The sequence below is a fragment of the Akebia trifoliata genome, chromosome 11 (assembly GCF_017979445.1).
Source record: "Akebia trifoliata isolate Shusen 1 chromosome 11, ASM1797944v1, whole genome shotgun sequence".
NCBI lineage: Eukaryota > Viridiplantae > Streptophyta > Magnoliopsida > Ranunculales > Lardizabalaceae > Akebia > Akebia trifoliata.
Window position 1 is genome coordinate 49,090,258 of NC_141385.1, and position 17,026 is coordinate 49,107,283.

Below are 17,026 nucleotides of genomic sequence, written 5' to 3' on the forward strand. Positions count from 1 at the left end.
AAAATATTTTAGACAATGCTAACATCCCCATGAAATATTAGACATTAGCATTCCCATGAAATAGTTTCTAGCTTATTATGATTAAATATCTTCTTTCTAATACTATACTTTTCACATTGCATTATTTATTCAGAAACATATTTAGAAGCTCTTCATCGGGGAACTCGTAAGTTGCTGATATCTTTTTTCCATATTAACCTATTTACTTTATACATTTATTTGTTAAATAAAAATACCCGCTATCATAATTTTATGTTCTACCCAAAAAGAGCTATAGATTTTTATTTTTTCTAGAACTTCTACCCATTATCATCAAAGCTCTGTCCTGAATTCAATTGTATCTAAAGGGGTGTCTTCTATTAATTGAAGTATCTTCAAATCAAACTGAATACCGCACAGCCCATCTTCTTTTTCGTCTTTCTATCTTAAAACCTTCAACTTGCATGCTTCTTCGACCTCAATTTTTTGGGATAAGGCTTCAATGATGATGATGAACTTGAAAGATCCTTTTTATTGGGTCTGTTATCTGTCTTCGTTACAAATAATCAGATCATCTCAATGAACTTTCTCTTAGTTTTGTCACCTATTGCAGCTCGTCCTACATTTTCATGAATGCACTCATTTTTAATTTTTTTTTCCTTTTTAGTCTTTCCTCTCATCTTCTGAACATCTTCATCTCTATTATGCTAAATCTATGAGTGTGTTCCTTGAGTACCCAAATTTGGCTCCAAAAACGTAGTTGGCCTTTCTTGTTTTCTTATAAGAATTTTCTTTTAATTTGATAGGGAGGTGTCTATCATATATCATTCCTAAATCTCATCTACACATTAGCCTTCCAACTCTAATTCTATCAGCTACATCTTCAATCTTTCCCTCTTTATGGAACTTCAACCCATTGAACAAAATCACACTTGATCTTTCGGTCAAGGGAACCAAAATAACTCAATGTTATCTGGTTAAGTGGTATAAATGTTCCCTCCATAAATATACGAGTAAGCAGAAACAATAATATGATTGGTTGAAGCACGCTTATACAACTATTATAATTAGGTCCTAACTCATGCATGCCAAATGTGACGCATAATAATCTTGATTTTTCAGAGGATATATGGCACCAGCCACCAGAGTATGCTATGAGAGGTTACCTTACCGACAAAGCAGACGTCTACAGTTTTGGAATTGTTGCCTTGGAAATTGTCAGTGGGAGGAGCAATACAAGTCCTAAGTCGAAAGAAGATGGCATTTATCTTCTCGATTGGGTAATTTAGGTCTATAATCCCAGTTTAATATAATTTTTGCTTATAGTTAATGAGCTTTATGTGCTTGGACTTGATTTCCTGATAAGCAACTCATTTACCACTACCCTTTTTTTAAGGCAATGGTTCTAAAGGAGAAGGGAAATTTAATGGAGTTGGTGGATCCATGGTTGGGATCTGAATTCAACAAGGAAGAGGTATTGGGGATGATTAATGTGGCTCTCTTTTGCGCTAATGCATCTTCGATACTTCGGCCTACAATGTCTGCGGTGGTGAGTACATTGTTGAAGAAATAATTTCTGATCCAAATCTCTCTGGTGATGATTCGAAATTTGTTGCAATCAGAAACCATTTTCAACGAATCCAGAGTCCAAGCATGACTAGGAGTGAGACCCAGAGTATGTTAGATGCTCCGTGGACTGGGTCTTCCACGTCAGCCAAAGATCTCTACCCCGTCAAGCCAGATTCCAGTTAATGGAATCACTGAATATAGAGCTGTGAACACTATTTCGATCGTCTATTTTTTTTTTTTACATGTTCACGGACGTGTATTTTATCCTTTTCATTGTGATGATTGTTGCTCACCATTAATGTATGTTTAGGAAAACCAAGCTTTTATTTGAATAAAAGAAACATGGGGTGCTTGCAGGTTTGAGCATTTTGATCTCTCCCTATGGAGTTCACACTTATTCTAAAACATGAGCAATTGTGGCTTTCCAATCATGGGGTACTTCCTAGTTTTAAAATTTTTCCATGTATTATTTATTTATTCAATTGAGTAATTATGAGCAGAAATAGCGTAAAGAATATGTATTATTTTTTTAACTTTTGTATTAGGGTTCTACTCAATTAAAAGGATTGGAATTAAGGGTAAAGAGCATCTCCACTTCTCATCTTCTTCACATACCTAAGTTTTTCAGCAGCGATTGTAATCCATTTTGATGATTTTATTTATTTATTTATGGTGAATGACAATTGAGAATGATATACTCATAATTTTGAACATTTAGATGTATTTTTCTATCCAAAATGCCAGATAGAATATGTGTAAAAATACTCAAATATGATTCAGCATAAAATTGCCATTAGATGAACTATTTGTAGAGTTCAAAAAACCTAAATCCATTGCAAAATTTTTGGTAGATATTATTATATGAGGATGCTAACATGTATCAGAGTCATTCGAAGATCAACTTAGGCAATGCGTACTATGTTAACACTCCCTCTCAGCACCAGGGCTGGAGAAACTCGGCTCTCCCCCTCCACGCAGGGCTAAAGATAATAATCCGACCCATCCCTAAGGTAAACCCACTATGATACCATGTTAGAGAAAATGGGCCTAACTTATCATTGAATATCGGCTTGCAAGGAGAGGGTTGCCCCCCACTTTATACATTGCACATCCCATGAGCACCCAGGTGATGTGGGACTATGCTAACAGGGCCGATGTGTCAGACAGTTCCTGGCCCATCTATTAAAATTCTCCTCATCTCGCTACTACTAATGTTTTGATCTTGGCTTTGTTGATTGTGCCTGCTGATAGCCTTCAAGATCAAATCATCACTAGAGATACTCAGATTGGAAACTAACTCGTGAACAATGTTTCTATCTTCTAGCATCCTCACTAATGCAGACATTGTAGGCCTAAGTGTCCAAGATGAATTAGTGCATAAGAGAGCCACATTAATCACCCCCTGAACCTCTTCCACGTTGAATTCAGATCCCAACCTGGGATCCACCAAATCCATTAAACTTCCTTTCTCTTGTAGAGCCAATGCCTATAAATAAATAAATAAAAGTTAGCTAGAAAGTTGCTTATCAGGAAATCGAGTCCAATAAATCACATAAAGATCACTAAATGTAAGGCAAAAATAAGAGAAAAGTATGATTATACGATATCTAATTACCCAATCAAGAAGATAAATACGGTCTTCTGTTTCTCTGTAACTTGTGCTGCTCCTTCCACTAACAATTTCAAAGGTGACAACTCCAAAACTATAGACATCTACTTTGTTTGTCAAGTGACCCTTCATAGCATACTCTGGTGCCATATATCCACTGGAAAATCAAAATTATCACGTGTTATGTTTGGCAAAATGAGTTCGGACCAGGCCATATATCCGCTTTATGTTCTTACATAAGCTTACGGAGGGAACATCTATAATACATAACTAGAAACATTGAATTATTCTGCCCACTACAATTGAAAGATTAATTATAGTTTTGCATAATGTGTCGAAATTTCATAAAGTAGAGAGATTTACAAGGATGTTGCTAATAGAATTAGATTGGATGGTGAAAGTGGAGAAGTGCTTCTAGAATGCTCTGTGACCAATATAACCCAATCAAATTAAAAAGAAATTATAAGGTGAAAATACATAAATGGATGAAACTTTTGGTCTCGAGTTACGTAACCAGATATTGTTTTAAAAGATTTACGTACCTAGGTAAATTTAACATTTTTGTAAAAATAATTGTAGTGAACTTGCTTTGATATCCCTTTGATTTTAAAATATCGGTTATGCAATTTTTAAAAAGTCAAAGTGGTGTGAAGGTAACTTCAATTCGAAAGTGTTTACATAGACCGTAAAATTTATCCAGGTACGTAAATATTTCAAAATCGTATCAGGTTACATATTTGACCAAAATTTTTATCTGACTACATAAAACACCCATTTTGTAATAAGGCGGTAAGATTGGCTATGCTTTATATAGCTAAATTGTTGGGAAAAAAAAAGACATGTTCATGGATTGAGAGGAGTGGAGATTAAGATATTCAGTTGTAAAAATAGAAAGACTAGAAAGAAAAACGAATGAACACATACGTGAAAATGTAGAAGCCACAACAATTAATGATAAACTAAAGGTAGATAGATTGAGATGATTAAGTCATGTGAAACGAGGACCAATCAAAACCCCCATGTTTCTGAGATAAGGCTTTGATGATGGTGGCAATAATGGCTTGGAGTTCTTGAATCTGAAAAGAGAAAAAAACAATCTATAAACCATTAGAAGCTATGTAAGCATGGTGACTCACTAAGTTCCAGCAATTCGTGAGCTGATATGGGTGTCCTCCTGTTCATAAAGTTTGGCCAAACCAAAGTCAGATATCTTTGGATTAAGATCCTTATCAAGCAGTATATTAGTAGCCTTGATATCTCTGTGAACAATCTTCAGTCGTGATTCTTCATGTAGATAAGCCAGACCTTTTGCTATACCAACACATATCTTGAGCCTAGTCGGCCAATCCAACTTCAATTGATGTTCTTCTGGACCTTCAGATCACCAAATGAAGAAAAATTAGAGATACTGCTGAACATTATTAACTATTTAACAACCCAAACAAATTACTGAAGCAAATGACCATAAACTTACCAAACAAAGCACGGGCAAGGCTGTTATTTTCCATGTATTCATATATTAACAACAATTGATTTTCTTCGATACAACATCCATAAAGCCTCACGAGATTAGGATGTTGTAAAGCAGAAATCATTCCAACCTCATTCACAAATTCACGGTTTCCTTGCCTTGATTTGGAAGAAAGTTGTTTCACTGCAATTACAGTACCATCTGATAGATGACCCTGCATTTGAGTAAGAATGCAAAGTTTCAATTACATGCATACATTTAGATCAACAGTGATGGGGTTCGAGAAAATTGATTCCTAAATACAATACCTTGTAAACTGGACCAAAACCACCTTCTCCAATCTTGTTGTGAACATCAAAGTCATTTGTGGCAGCTTTGATTTGGCTTAAGGTGAAGGAACCGGTTTGTAGGTCTAGACCTCTCAGATCTGTCCAAAGAAATATGTTAGAAGAGAGGTACATCCTCAAGTTCTTGCATTCTTGACAAAGTGATCCATGGTCATACAGCTAGAGACATTTGAAAAGCAGACAATGAACTGTGAGTAAGATATGTCACGATAGATTATTGAAGGCAGATCAATTCTTGCATTTTTCTTTTTTTAACTTTTAGTGGCTTTTACTTAACTTTTAGTGTTTATTTTGTTCTTGTTCACTAGGAGGATTAAGTAATTGATTTGGAGAGCTCCCACCTTGGTCAATTGTGTTCTTTTGTCTGAGGCATCTCTTCCACCAAAGAATACCAATAATCACAAAAATAATGCATAAAACTGAGGCCACAATTCCAACCACAGCAGCTGCAGGTTTCTTCTTTCCACCTTCTGAAGGAGGTTCAAAATCTGATGAGAGAGACACAATAAATAAACAGAAATTGTATCAAATTTCCTGGATAAGGCTTTAATGATGATGATAATGGTGAAATAATGATGACGGCAAGCATAGTAGATGATAATGCCAAGGTGATTAAGAAGGGAAAAAAAAAGCAGACAAAAGACTTTATGGGCTGAAGAAAGCCCCAATAGCATGGTGTGGTAAATTGTTGATAGATGTTAAAGGTGTTTAGATATTTTTATTCACGATCTCACTATTTTTTCCATGACTTTGAATTAACCCCAAACAGCATGCCTTCAAAAAAATTCCTAAATTCGCATATTTCTCAAATTCTGTTAATTTATTAACAAGTGTCAAGAAAGGACTGGAGTCGATAATAAGAAATGTTATTAAACACCAGTACTCACTTTATATGACATAGGAGAGGAGAAAAGCATAATAAAACATTCAACTTACCAGGATCCACAGAAACAGCTGACACAAGAGGACCATAGTTAGCTCTAAGAGGCATCCCTGTTGTTCCTTTCCCAGCCCAATAAAAGCGGATCTCTAGAGTACTACTTGTCACGGTTGCGGTGAATTTTTTTATGATTTCCTTACCAACACCACCTGCTTCATCCTTGATATTGAAATCCTTCAATACCAGGTTCCCCTGCAACAAATTAATCTAGTTAAACCTCATGATCTTTATATGTCATGGAATAATTATAATCTCATTAACTACCTGAATGTAAACATCAAATATGCGTCTTCCAAGGCTTCTATATGTTTTGTCATTTGTAAATATTATCTCCGCAAAGTGGAGGTTCACAGTGTAGTTCCCATTTAACAGACAAAACCCGTAATATGTAAGAGAAAGGGGAGAAAGGCGGGCTGTCGTGTACAATTCAGAATTGTTCATAGAGAGGTTGGATGTATTTGTTGCTATATAGTTGTCCACTTTATTGTCATTGTTCATGAAGTTCCCAGTGCTGCTAAATGCCCAGTTAGTTCTACTTTGGAAGAACCTTGAAGGACCGGCTGGGTCTGAATCATCATCGTATGTCGTATTTCTGTTGATGGTAACTTCCCTCCCACCACAATTTATATGGAATGAATACCAATCTAGCAATCAAGTAAGAATGAATTTAATCTCAGTGGATATAAACAAGAGAATATACAAAACAGAAAAGATTGCAAAATTAGACTTTCTACTTCAAGAATTTGAAACCTTTTCTCACGAAATGGCATTGCTTAATATGTTTTCAAGAATGAATAATCACTTAACAGAAGGAAAAAAAAATGCTAAATGGTTGTTGATAAGAAAGGATAAAATACCAAATTATGAATAATTTGTATTCCACCATAGGGAAGAAATAATAAATGAATATAAGAATTTTAAATTACAATAAATATAAATTTAATGGTAATATAGTTAATGATGAATATCAATATAGAGATCTTGACAAGTGCTACCTGAAGGATCCATTTTTATTGCAAGCCAATTTCTGGAAATTATGTGCTTTTGAAAACTTTGAGATGCTAATTTAGTTTTAAAAGGAGGGAAAAAAAAAAAAAAAAACCACTCTGCATACTATCTCTTATTAAAAGAGTGCAACAAATTGTGTATTAAGTTGCTTAAATGGTTCATAGGACACTTATTTATGTAAATAAAACTAACATCAGCATTTAGATTCATTGCAGTATATATATATATATATATGTATTTCATTTCCTAACGTAAAGGGGTACTTTCAATTCCCATCATGTAAGTTTTTATATCATTTTCAATTTTTTATTATGTTTTCTTCGTACAAAATCCATCCTAAATTTACTCACTGGACTTCAGAATGGATTGGCTTATATCCATCATTTGATTGATCATTCGACTAAGGAAGGCACTAATTATGTGACTGAAAAAAAATTAAAATACTAAAATCCAAAACAAATCGGAATGCACAAAAAGGAAAAATGAAGTAAAAAGTAAATACAAGGCAATATCTCAAATTCTTATTTGAAGAAAAGAACACTTACTCCGTGGACAATGGAAACTCTTCAGGCACGGAACAACTCCATTTCTAGATCAGTAGAAGGTTAAGATCATGTCAGCATTACCACATCAAGTTACATGTGTTTTAGTGTAACAAAGAACTAGATTGAAGTAGTTTTTCAGAAACATTTATCATCATCTAAAAAAATTATGATTCAATTTCAACAAAACAAAAAAAAAAAAAACAAATAGAGGGAGTGAGACGAAAAGATATTAGTAACTTACGAGTTGTTGCCTAGTGAACTTCCAAACAAGTTTCTGAAGAAAATAGTGCAGAAAAAAGTTGTGTTAAAATAAGATAGTTAACCAAATGAAGCTAGGAACTAGAAAGATGCCAAAATGTAATGGAAGTATTCTTACACATTCTGCTCTTGACAACTAGGTGACCCAGAGCTTCCCACTGAGAAGTTGTTGTAGGAAAGATCACTGTATGCCGACATAGCAATATGAAAAAAAGGCATCTTCTTGACTAAAGACAGTAAATTTGTGCTATGATAACTCATTTTTGAATGTGCAAAGAAATCTAAAAAATGCTTTCTTGTTATAAGGGATATGCTTTGAAGGTTGTGTGTTGAGACATTCAAAATATGAGGCAAACTAAGCTACTGACTTTCTAGTTAGATTCCCAACCCCCCCAAAAAAAACTCCTGCTTGAATCCTATAGAATATTAACGCATAAGAGTGGAGGGGATGATATCATGCCTAACCTTAAAGACCGTCCTATGATGACTTCTTACAACACCGAGCTGACATGGAGGAAAAGCATCTATGGTTTTAGGTTGGTTTTAAGTTAAACCGTCGACCTTCAACGAAAGTGACAATTCTCTTCTATGTCTGTTGCCGCTTGGAGTGTAACAAATGAGCATGATAAGGCATATTTACATATCATACAAGTGATTTGGTTTGGGCATTTTCAATTAAACACACAATACAAACTTAATGCTCCCAAACCAACCAAATATAAAATCGCACAAGGAAACACACAATCTACACCATACTATAGACTTTAAGAGGTGCAGATGCTGGAAACTGAGAGAAAAAAAAATTAGCTTCCCTTCACAGTACTAATGTGGACAGAAATCAATCCTTATATATGAGATTTCTATAGTTGGAATGCCTAAAATAAATGAGATTGAGCCTTCACTACTAAACTGCAAGGGTAAAATGAAAGTTAAGCATTATGGAAGAGGAACTCACATTCCTTCTCCTTTCTTCAACATCCAATTGGGAACAAGTCCAGTCAGCAAATTGCCAGTCAGGTACCTAAGCCATCTCATTAGTTATGTTTGATTGCCAACTTTTTGTTACATACTAGCATACTAATCAGATCACTTACATGAAATCTATCTTTGACAGACTATCAAAGCTACTTGGAATTTGTCCTGCTAGCTTGTTAAAGCTAAGATCTCTGTGAAAAACATATCATCACAAAACATTTAATGAAAAGTTTGCAGCCCAAAAGAACATGTTCAACAACAATGCTACTAAAATGTTGTTTATCAATATTTAATACTTAAAAAAAAATACATTAGAAAAAACACACTGAAATGCTACAAAAAGAAATTATCTTGAAATTTAATAAACACTTTTATTTTGAAAATTCTCAACACATAATTCTTACAATCTTATCTAAAGATAAAGGAAGTTCATTCTTACAAAGTTTCTAGATTCTTCATATCCCCGAGATATGCCGGTATCTCTCCAGTAATATTACAATTCCTCAATATACTGCAACACAGTCAAATTTATGTCATTTTAAACCTCCAAACAAAAAGTTTGGTAGTACTCTATATAAGCATTCCACTCACAGCCTGGTCATGTTTAACAAGTTACTTAGAGGTGGAAAGACATTTCTTGTGCTATTTATGTCACTAATCCTCCTACATAAAGAAATTCAACCAAGCATTAACTACTACGATGAATTGCTTAGTCAAAGATCACCAAAAAACATTCATACAAAACAATTAAGAGAACATGATATAAGGAAGGATTACTCACAGCCTATATAATTTGGTCAAAAGATAAATGCCAGAAGGAATGGGACCTTCCAAACCGCTTGCAAGTAATGCTCTGCCAACAAAGAAATTCCAACAAGATGATTGAAAAGTTATTGGAATATGGATATTCTAACATTAGGAGGCACTCAAAAATTCAGATGGATTGAAACTCTTACAAATGTTCAAGCTTTGTCCAATTCTGTATAAAATCGGGTATCTTTCCAGTAAAATGGTTATCACTCATCCAACTGCATAAAAGAATATAGATGGTGTCGAACTCAAATACTTGAACAACTTTTGATACAAAAAGCACAAAGATGTGAAAAAAAAAAACTTACAAATACTTCAAGTTGGTCAGGTTGGCAAGTGTCTTTGGCAACTCCCCCGTAAAATTGTTGGAGTTCATATATCTATCATAACAAAACACCGTTGAACCAAACAATCAATCAGTGGTATATAACATGCTAAAATTATTAGAAAATATGATAGTTATACAAATGCCCATATTCAAAAAATCCCATAAACGATATAAAATTGTGGGATTTATACGTCTACAATAACAAAGTGGTAACATCCTAAAATTATTCGAAAAGATAACAATTAGAAAAATACCCATACTCAAATAATCCCATAAACAATATAAAATTGTTGGATTTATACGTCTACTGTAACAAAAAAATTATTAAACCAAACGATTAATCAGTAGTAACATGCTAAAATTATTCTAAGATATGCCAATTATTCAAATACCCATATTAAAAAAATCCCATAAATGACATAAAATGGCTGAAAGATCTTACATTTCCTCTATGTCAACCAGATTTCCAAGCTCTGATGGTAGAACTCCAGAGAGTTGGTTGTACATCAAGGACCTGGAAATTAACATTCCACTTAGATGGAACTCTTAAAGATTTTCATTACAGAAAATTGAGAAAAAAAAAAAGAAAAAGAAAAAGAAAAAGAAAAGGGAGAATCAGAACTCACAGAGTTCTGAGTGTTTTGATGTTTCCAAGTTCTTTCGGAATTAGACCCGATAATCGGTTTCCCAAAAGGGTGCTGCAAGTGATACCTCTCTGTTAATTGTAGAAATCAAAAGCATTGATTTGCTAAAGTAAGCCATGGGGATGAGTGAGCTTACATGAACATCAATTGCATTGAACCCCATTCTGGAGGAATTGTACCGTTAAGGTAGTTGCGGGAGAGATCACTGTGAAGAACATTAAAAACAGAAACAGTTACAGTAAGTTTTTTTTTTTAAAGAAAAAACTTCTTTTTTTTTTTTGTTTTTTGAAAATTGGAATAAATGCGTAAGTTAAGAAACTATGCGGGCAAAGTCTAAATTGAGCCAGAGGCGCATTGAAGAGTACATACATTTCCTGGAGGTATCGAAGCTTGATGAGCTCTGGTGGGAGGACCCCTGCTAGACTCTGAGCTCTCAATACTCTGCAACCCAAAAGAACAGTATTATAAATTTTTAACAATATAACGGGACCATATACATATGGGCTGGTTTTGGCTCAGTTCGGTCCATATGTAGCTTGGTTTGAGTAGTATTTCAGCCCGCCTTGTTTTGGCTCAGTTCGGCCCAAATTCATTGAACCTCATGGCAAATCCTCTTTGACTTAGCATTGATCCTATCATGGAGTTCGTCGAAAAATCCCCTTCATGTAACTCACTTTATTTCTCACTTTATTTTATGGGTAAGTTAGACTTGAACCCACAACCTTAAAGTTGTTTTGCAATCTGTCAAACCAATCAAGCTATGGATCTAAGCCCTTCATGAACTCACTTAGATCGTGTTTAATTCCAATTTGAGGTTAAAGAAAAATTGAGGGTGTGCCAATAGAGAAATATGAATGATGAAAAAAAAGGAAGAAAGAATGCTTGGTGGATGGACTTTGACCGACGCTCACATGTAAACACATAACTTATTAAAAAAATAAAATTTTAATTTCTCTCTTGCACGTTTTATGCCACATTTTTGTATTTCAAATCTTAAAAGGGATCATGGGGCTACATTGATTATCACATTGACAATCTAACAATAGAGATATCGATTTCATAAAAATATTCATATTAAAATAATAAAATATTTTTAAAATAATTATTTTTTGAATTAAATTCATAATGTATAAAATAGATGATTACCGAGCACTCACATTTAAAATTAAAATTCAACGGTGAAAAATAACTGTTTTTCTTATTTAAAGTTAATATTGAAAATTTCTTTTTACTTTAAATTATGGGCAGGAGAGAGAAAGTCTTTTTTTTTTTTTAATAAGTTATTCCCTCATATGTCCCTGACAATGTGACTCCCTCCAGCACGACACTTTAAAAAATAAAAATCCACATTTATGGAGATTGAAAATAGAGTAAGGCATGACCTACATGCTGACAACATGGCAAACGGTGCCGTTAGAGGAAGTACAATCGCATTTGACGGCGTTTTCGGATCCAGGGTTCGGATTTAACGTCGTCCAACCCGGATCTCCGCTGCATGGGTCCGCACTGAAGTTCCAATCCGTCTTCCTCAATCTATTCGCCACTTCTCTTAAAGCCTCCACTATAACAAGAAAAATCGAAAAGACTATAACACCCCTGATTTCGAGAGACCCAAAAGGGTATTTCAGTCACTTAATGGGGAGATCTAATTTTAAGCAAGAAAAAACTTGTCTTACCTTCATAATCTGGAAGAAGAGCAGTTACGACTGCAAGTGATACGAAGTAACCGAACCCAATGACCCAAATAGAGAAAAACCGGTCAACTAACATCGTTAATTCCTGCCTTTACTTTTAAATCCTTAGATTTCGAGATCTTCCATAAATTGGACAGACTTTTGATGATGATGATGCTATCCTGACCGTTGTATTCTGATGGTGAGCTTAGATGCTGGGAGTACTAAATGGGTTTGTAGTTTATACTCTGTGGAAAGATTTAATAGAGAATGTTAGAGGAGGAGGAGAAGCAAGAACAAGTAACGGATACTTCATCCGTTAAGTATAAGCCGACATCGAAGATTTGTGGTCGTCGAACAATTTATCCGCAATAAATCGTACATGATTTTATTAGAGAGTTGATATTGGCACTCCAATTTTTACTTATTATATTTCAATTAAAAATAAATAAAATAAGTGAATGATTGAGAATAAGTAATAGTTGGAGGGCTAATAGAAATCCTCTCATTTGATTTTTTTAACTATATCTTTTATCTTTTGGATTTAAAATTTTATATTAGTCTAATCTTCACCATAAACAATAAATGAAATTATTTCAACGAGTCTTATAATATTTTTAATAGGGGCTACGCTAGTAAGGAATTGATAGAGGCAATTGCCACCCCAATCCTCCTAAATTTTTTGTTGATGACATTGCCTCTCTGGACTGGGCCTTCTCATGTACTAATTGAAAATGACCTAAGTATCATTTTCTTCAATTTGTAATAAAAAACATATGAATTTCTCCCTAAAATCATTCATCTTCAAATTATTCAATTATACAATTAATCATAGTTTACTCCCACTATAAGAAAATCTTGGCTCCGTCCCTGTTTTGTAACCCACTTGTGTGCCATTTGTAAAAGATCGTAAAAAGGCAGAATAATAAAAGAGTGTTGATAATTTGACGTACTTTTGGCACAAGCACTTAACACACATTGACGTGGAAGCACATAATTTATTTTAAAAAAGAGAGAAAATGATAATTTCTCCTCTTATAGTGAAAAAAAGAAACTTTCGGATTTGATCACCTCGTGACATTCAAAAATAATGATCCGATGGAATGAAGTTGTAGAAGATAAAATTATATGAAAATTAAATATAAAAAAATTATTTTTCACCGTTGAATTTTATTTTTTAATTTGGGTGTTTGTAACCGTTCGTTTTAAACACTTTGGATCAAGCTCGAAAAACAATTATTTTTATTTATTTATTTTGAATATGAATATTTTCATGAAATCTAGATGACTGTGTCGTTGGATTGTCAATGTGGGCCCAACGATCCTTTTTAAGATTTGAACATTATATTTAAGAATTCCTTTAGGCATGTTTATGAATGATTTGAGTCCTTTTCCTTCTAATTGGGGGTCTGTCTAATACACCTTAATCTTCAAAAAAGAAAAAAACCTAAGTTAGATGAAATTTCTAAGGCACCCTTAAAAAAAAAAAAAAAAAAAAAAAAGATGAGAATGAAGTTTGGAAAATCTACGACACTGCAGCGCTGAGTAGCGGTGTGCACAGCACCGTAGATGCATACCACCACATCAGTGCAGTGTTGCTGAAAGTCAACTTAGCATTTTTAATATATATTTGGTCATTAACTAATTTTTCGACAATAATTAATGATTAATTTTAAGAAAATATGCAAATGACGTTGTTTAAATGATGTCTATTGCACCCGAAAAATAATCATATTCATTTATCAAACTGGACTTGGATCCAAATGCTGATCCATGGTCCGATCCATGGAGAGTGACAGAATGTGCCACGCAAAGTGTAGTGTCGATAGTGACGCAACTCCCTGATTCGTAGGATCAAGATATATAAAGTTATAAACTATCTTATGATCAATTACATCAAATTCAAGGCCCTTGGTCAAATATACGACTCAATTTATTGGGTCAAACCTAATTGTTTAATAAGAATTTTTATTTTTTCAAGTTGACTAGCTTATCCTCGATATTCTTATTTAAAATTTTGAGAATTAGCTAACAATCAGGATCTTAGGATGATATTTATATTAATATCCTCCCATCCGGTCTTTGTGCTTGTTATTATGTTCGAATAATAATTATGAAACACAACTAGGCTACATTAGGTGGAGATTCGACGAAAAGCATCTATGGTTCCCATCAGGGCTAGAGCTAGGATTCTGCCCATGTGGGGGTAACTAAGAGTAGACAAATTTTTGTAAGGGCAACATGAAAAAAAATAGTTGTGGGGCAATTAGGAGTGGAAATTTTTTTTTTTTATCCTCCATTAAAATCTATTATAATAACTCATTAATATATAGACTTTGAAAACTCTTGTGGGGGCAAGTACCCCCACAACTCTCACTCTAAATCCACCCCTGGTTCCCATACATTTTCACATCAAGAAGTGTGATATGAGGTTCCAGCTTGAGGTCACTGCAACACAGAAGATACCATCCTAGTTGGGTTGAAACTGTACTGCAATGGTTTTACAATTCATTGAGTCAAATCAAACTTGTTTGGATTTCGAGGTGACTTGGCTCAAAACTCATGCTAACTAACTTGTAGAATCAACTTGGTGTATTAGAGTCTTTTTTAAATCTCTCTTTCTCATCCTCCAAAATTTTGTAAAAGGGTCTTTAACAATAAAATCATGAATAAGTATAAAAAACGGCCAATTGTACCTACCTTAACATTAAAATATCTAATAGCATACACCTAATAAATGTACTTTAACCGAAATTATTGATTTCACCCACTTAAAGGTATCAGGTGAATTCTTCTTCTTCTTCTCTCTCTCTCTCTCTCTCTCTTTTGTTCTTGTTCTTCTTTGTATTTAGAAAGGTGTCAATGAGGGTTTTGAGGTTTGATTTTTCTTTTTTTTTTTTTACCCTAAAACTTTCGAACAAGTCGAAGTAGTTCAAATGAGAAAGTTACATTTGATAGGTAACTACTGAATATGTTTTTTAAGATTCGGTAGGTACCATCTGAATTGATTTTGTAATGTTCGGTAAAAAGTTTTATTCAATAGGATATCTACCAAACCTGTTTAGTAATATTTGGAAGGTACCTATCGAACTTGTTGAACAAGTTTGGTATGAAACTATCATACAAAATTTGTCAACAATTCTCTAAATTCTTCGATTCAAAATCATTATTTTAGAGGTTTTAATAGTGATTTTTCCATTTTCATTAGTGACTAAATGCAAAAAAAATAAATAAATAAAAGAAATTTCAAAGAAACAAGATAACTTGGAAAAAAAAAACATAAAAACCTAATTTCCGTTGATTCAAAACTCAAAATGAGATGAACATAAGGACAGAGAAAGACAAAGAAGAAAAATGAAAGAAAAAGAAGTGGCCGGGTTTATTGTTCGGTGGGTTGTGGTGTGTGCAATAAGTAAATACAAGAGGGAAAAATGTATTTTTTTTTATACAAAAAAAGTCACTTAAAGTGGGTGCAATTAGCCGTCTCGGTGTATGCAAATAGAGTGACCCAAAAATCTACCATAAAAAAACAAAAAAACGATGATCATTTGTGATTAATCACATATTTTTTTCAATAAATAACTCGTCGGTTTTTTTTTTTTTCAAAAATTCATGATTAAATTGATTGGTGATAATTTCATGAATTAATTGCTATTTTTTCTCAAAAAGTCGTTGAATTTTGTCACTATGATTCCGTCTAGGGTCATTCTATTTGCACACACCAAAATGGCAAATTATACTCACTTACTTGAGATACCCATCTTACCTTTAAAATAATTATTTACACACACCTAATTCTTAATTTCTTTAATAATTCTAATTTCACACACCTGTTAGGTATCAAAAGATTACACTCAGACCAAGCTACCGAACGATTATACCCAAACCTAATTTTCCATTAGAGATGTTTTATGAAAATATTTAAAATGATTAGAATTTTCATATTTATATATAAACCGAACATTGTGCCAAACATTTTCAATATATGGGTTACAATTTTTGAAATGGACTAATTTTTGTGATGCTCTTTATAGTGAGGAGATCATTCTCATAAATAAAAAAACAATTCATTCTGAAACTTCTAACCCCAGTTTACAAGTTAAAGAATCGTGGACCATCTTATTTTCTTAAACCAATTTTGATGGGGTTAGAAATTTCAGAATGGGCTGATTTTTTCTAAGGATGATCTCCTCGGTTGGGGAAGACCAACTGGGACGACAACGTAGATCCATGCAGTGGACTCTCGGGATGGAACACAACGAATCTCATAAAAGGATTCAAAAACACTGTTACTTGCAATTGCACGGTACCTAACACCACCACCTGCCAGGTTGTCAACATGTAAGTGAAGGCTGACTTTCTTTAAGAAACGATGTTGTAACGGATAAGATTAAAATAGATTTTCTAGAGATAATTAAATCTGGTGAGCTTGACAATAAATAAAAATTGATGAGCTCGATTGACAAATTTATTTTTGAAAAAATGTTGAACTCAACGATAAAAATTGTCAATCTCGATGCTTTAAAACCCACCTGTTTTTGTTTTATCAAAATTTTCCAACTAAAATATATATAGAAAAATCGACTTAAAACTTAACATAACGACTTATGTAGACAATTTCAAATCAAAAGAACCATCCTTAATCAATTTTCATCTAAAAACAAAATGATAGAAAAATCCTATTTTCATTTTTTTTTGTTATAAATCATTGAAAAAAATAAAAATACATCTAAAAGTTCAAAATGCAAAGTATATCATTTCCATTCGTCATTCACGATAAAAAAAAATCGTCGAAAATGATTGGAACCATAATTAAAAAACCTAAGTATATGAAGAAGATGAAAAATGGGTAGTTTCAATATTTAAAAAA

General features: G+C 33.4%; 1 protein-coding gene and 1 pseudogene across 5 annotated transcripts; one reads left to right on the top strand and one right to left on the bottom strand.

The window, feature by feature from the left end:
* The first annotated feature begins 967 nt into the window (after nt 1-967).
* On the top strand, nt 968-1,907 carry LOC147392353 (putative LRR receptor-like serine/threonine-protein kinase At1g07650; annotated as a pseudogene). Its single transcript, XR_015182980.1, has 2 exons — nt 968-1,259; nt 1,376-1,907. The product of XR_015182980.1 is annotated as a putative LRR receptor-like serine/threonine-protein kinase At1g07650 (transcript).
* A 474-nt stretch (nt 1,908-2,381) lies between these two features.
* On the bottom strand, nt 2,382-12,499 carry LOC147392354 (putative leucine-rich repeat receptor-like serine/threonine-protein kinase At3g14840). 4 transcript variants are annotated; one of them, XM_086459256.1, is made up of 24 exons: nt 12,160-12,499; nt 11,870-12,044; nt 10,853-10,924; nt 10,620-10,688; nt 10,466-10,537; nt 10,282-10,353; nt 9,826-9,891; nt 9,658-9,729; nt 9,483-9,554; nt 9,293-9,364; nt 9,141-9,212; nt 8,821-8,892; nt 8,682-8,747; nt 7,845-7,910; nt 7,710-7,742; nt 7,469-7,512; nt 6,180-6,559; nt 5,912-6,107; nt 5,317-5,463; nt 4,937-5,055; nt 4,632-4,842; nt 4,294-4,531; nt 3,164-3,314; nt 2,382-3,034 (listed from the first exon to the last, which is right to left on the bottom strand). In XM_086459256.1, exons 1-24 carry the CDS (start codon nt 12,251-12,253, stop codon nt 2,708-2,710), a joined length of 2,958 nt encoding a protein of 985 aa, XP_086315382.1. In that variant the 5' UTR covers nt 12,254-12,499; the 3' UTR covers nt 2,382-2,707. The 4 variants fall into 4 exon arrangements, with proteins under 4 accessions (XP_086315382.1, XP_086315381.1, XP_086315384.1 ...); XM_086459255.1 differs by having other exon boundaries at nt 9,820-9,891; XM_086459258.1 differs by having other exon boundaries at nt 9,820-9,891; nt 11,866-12,079.
* Between the last annotated feature and the right edge of the window lie 4,527 nt (nt 12,500-17,026).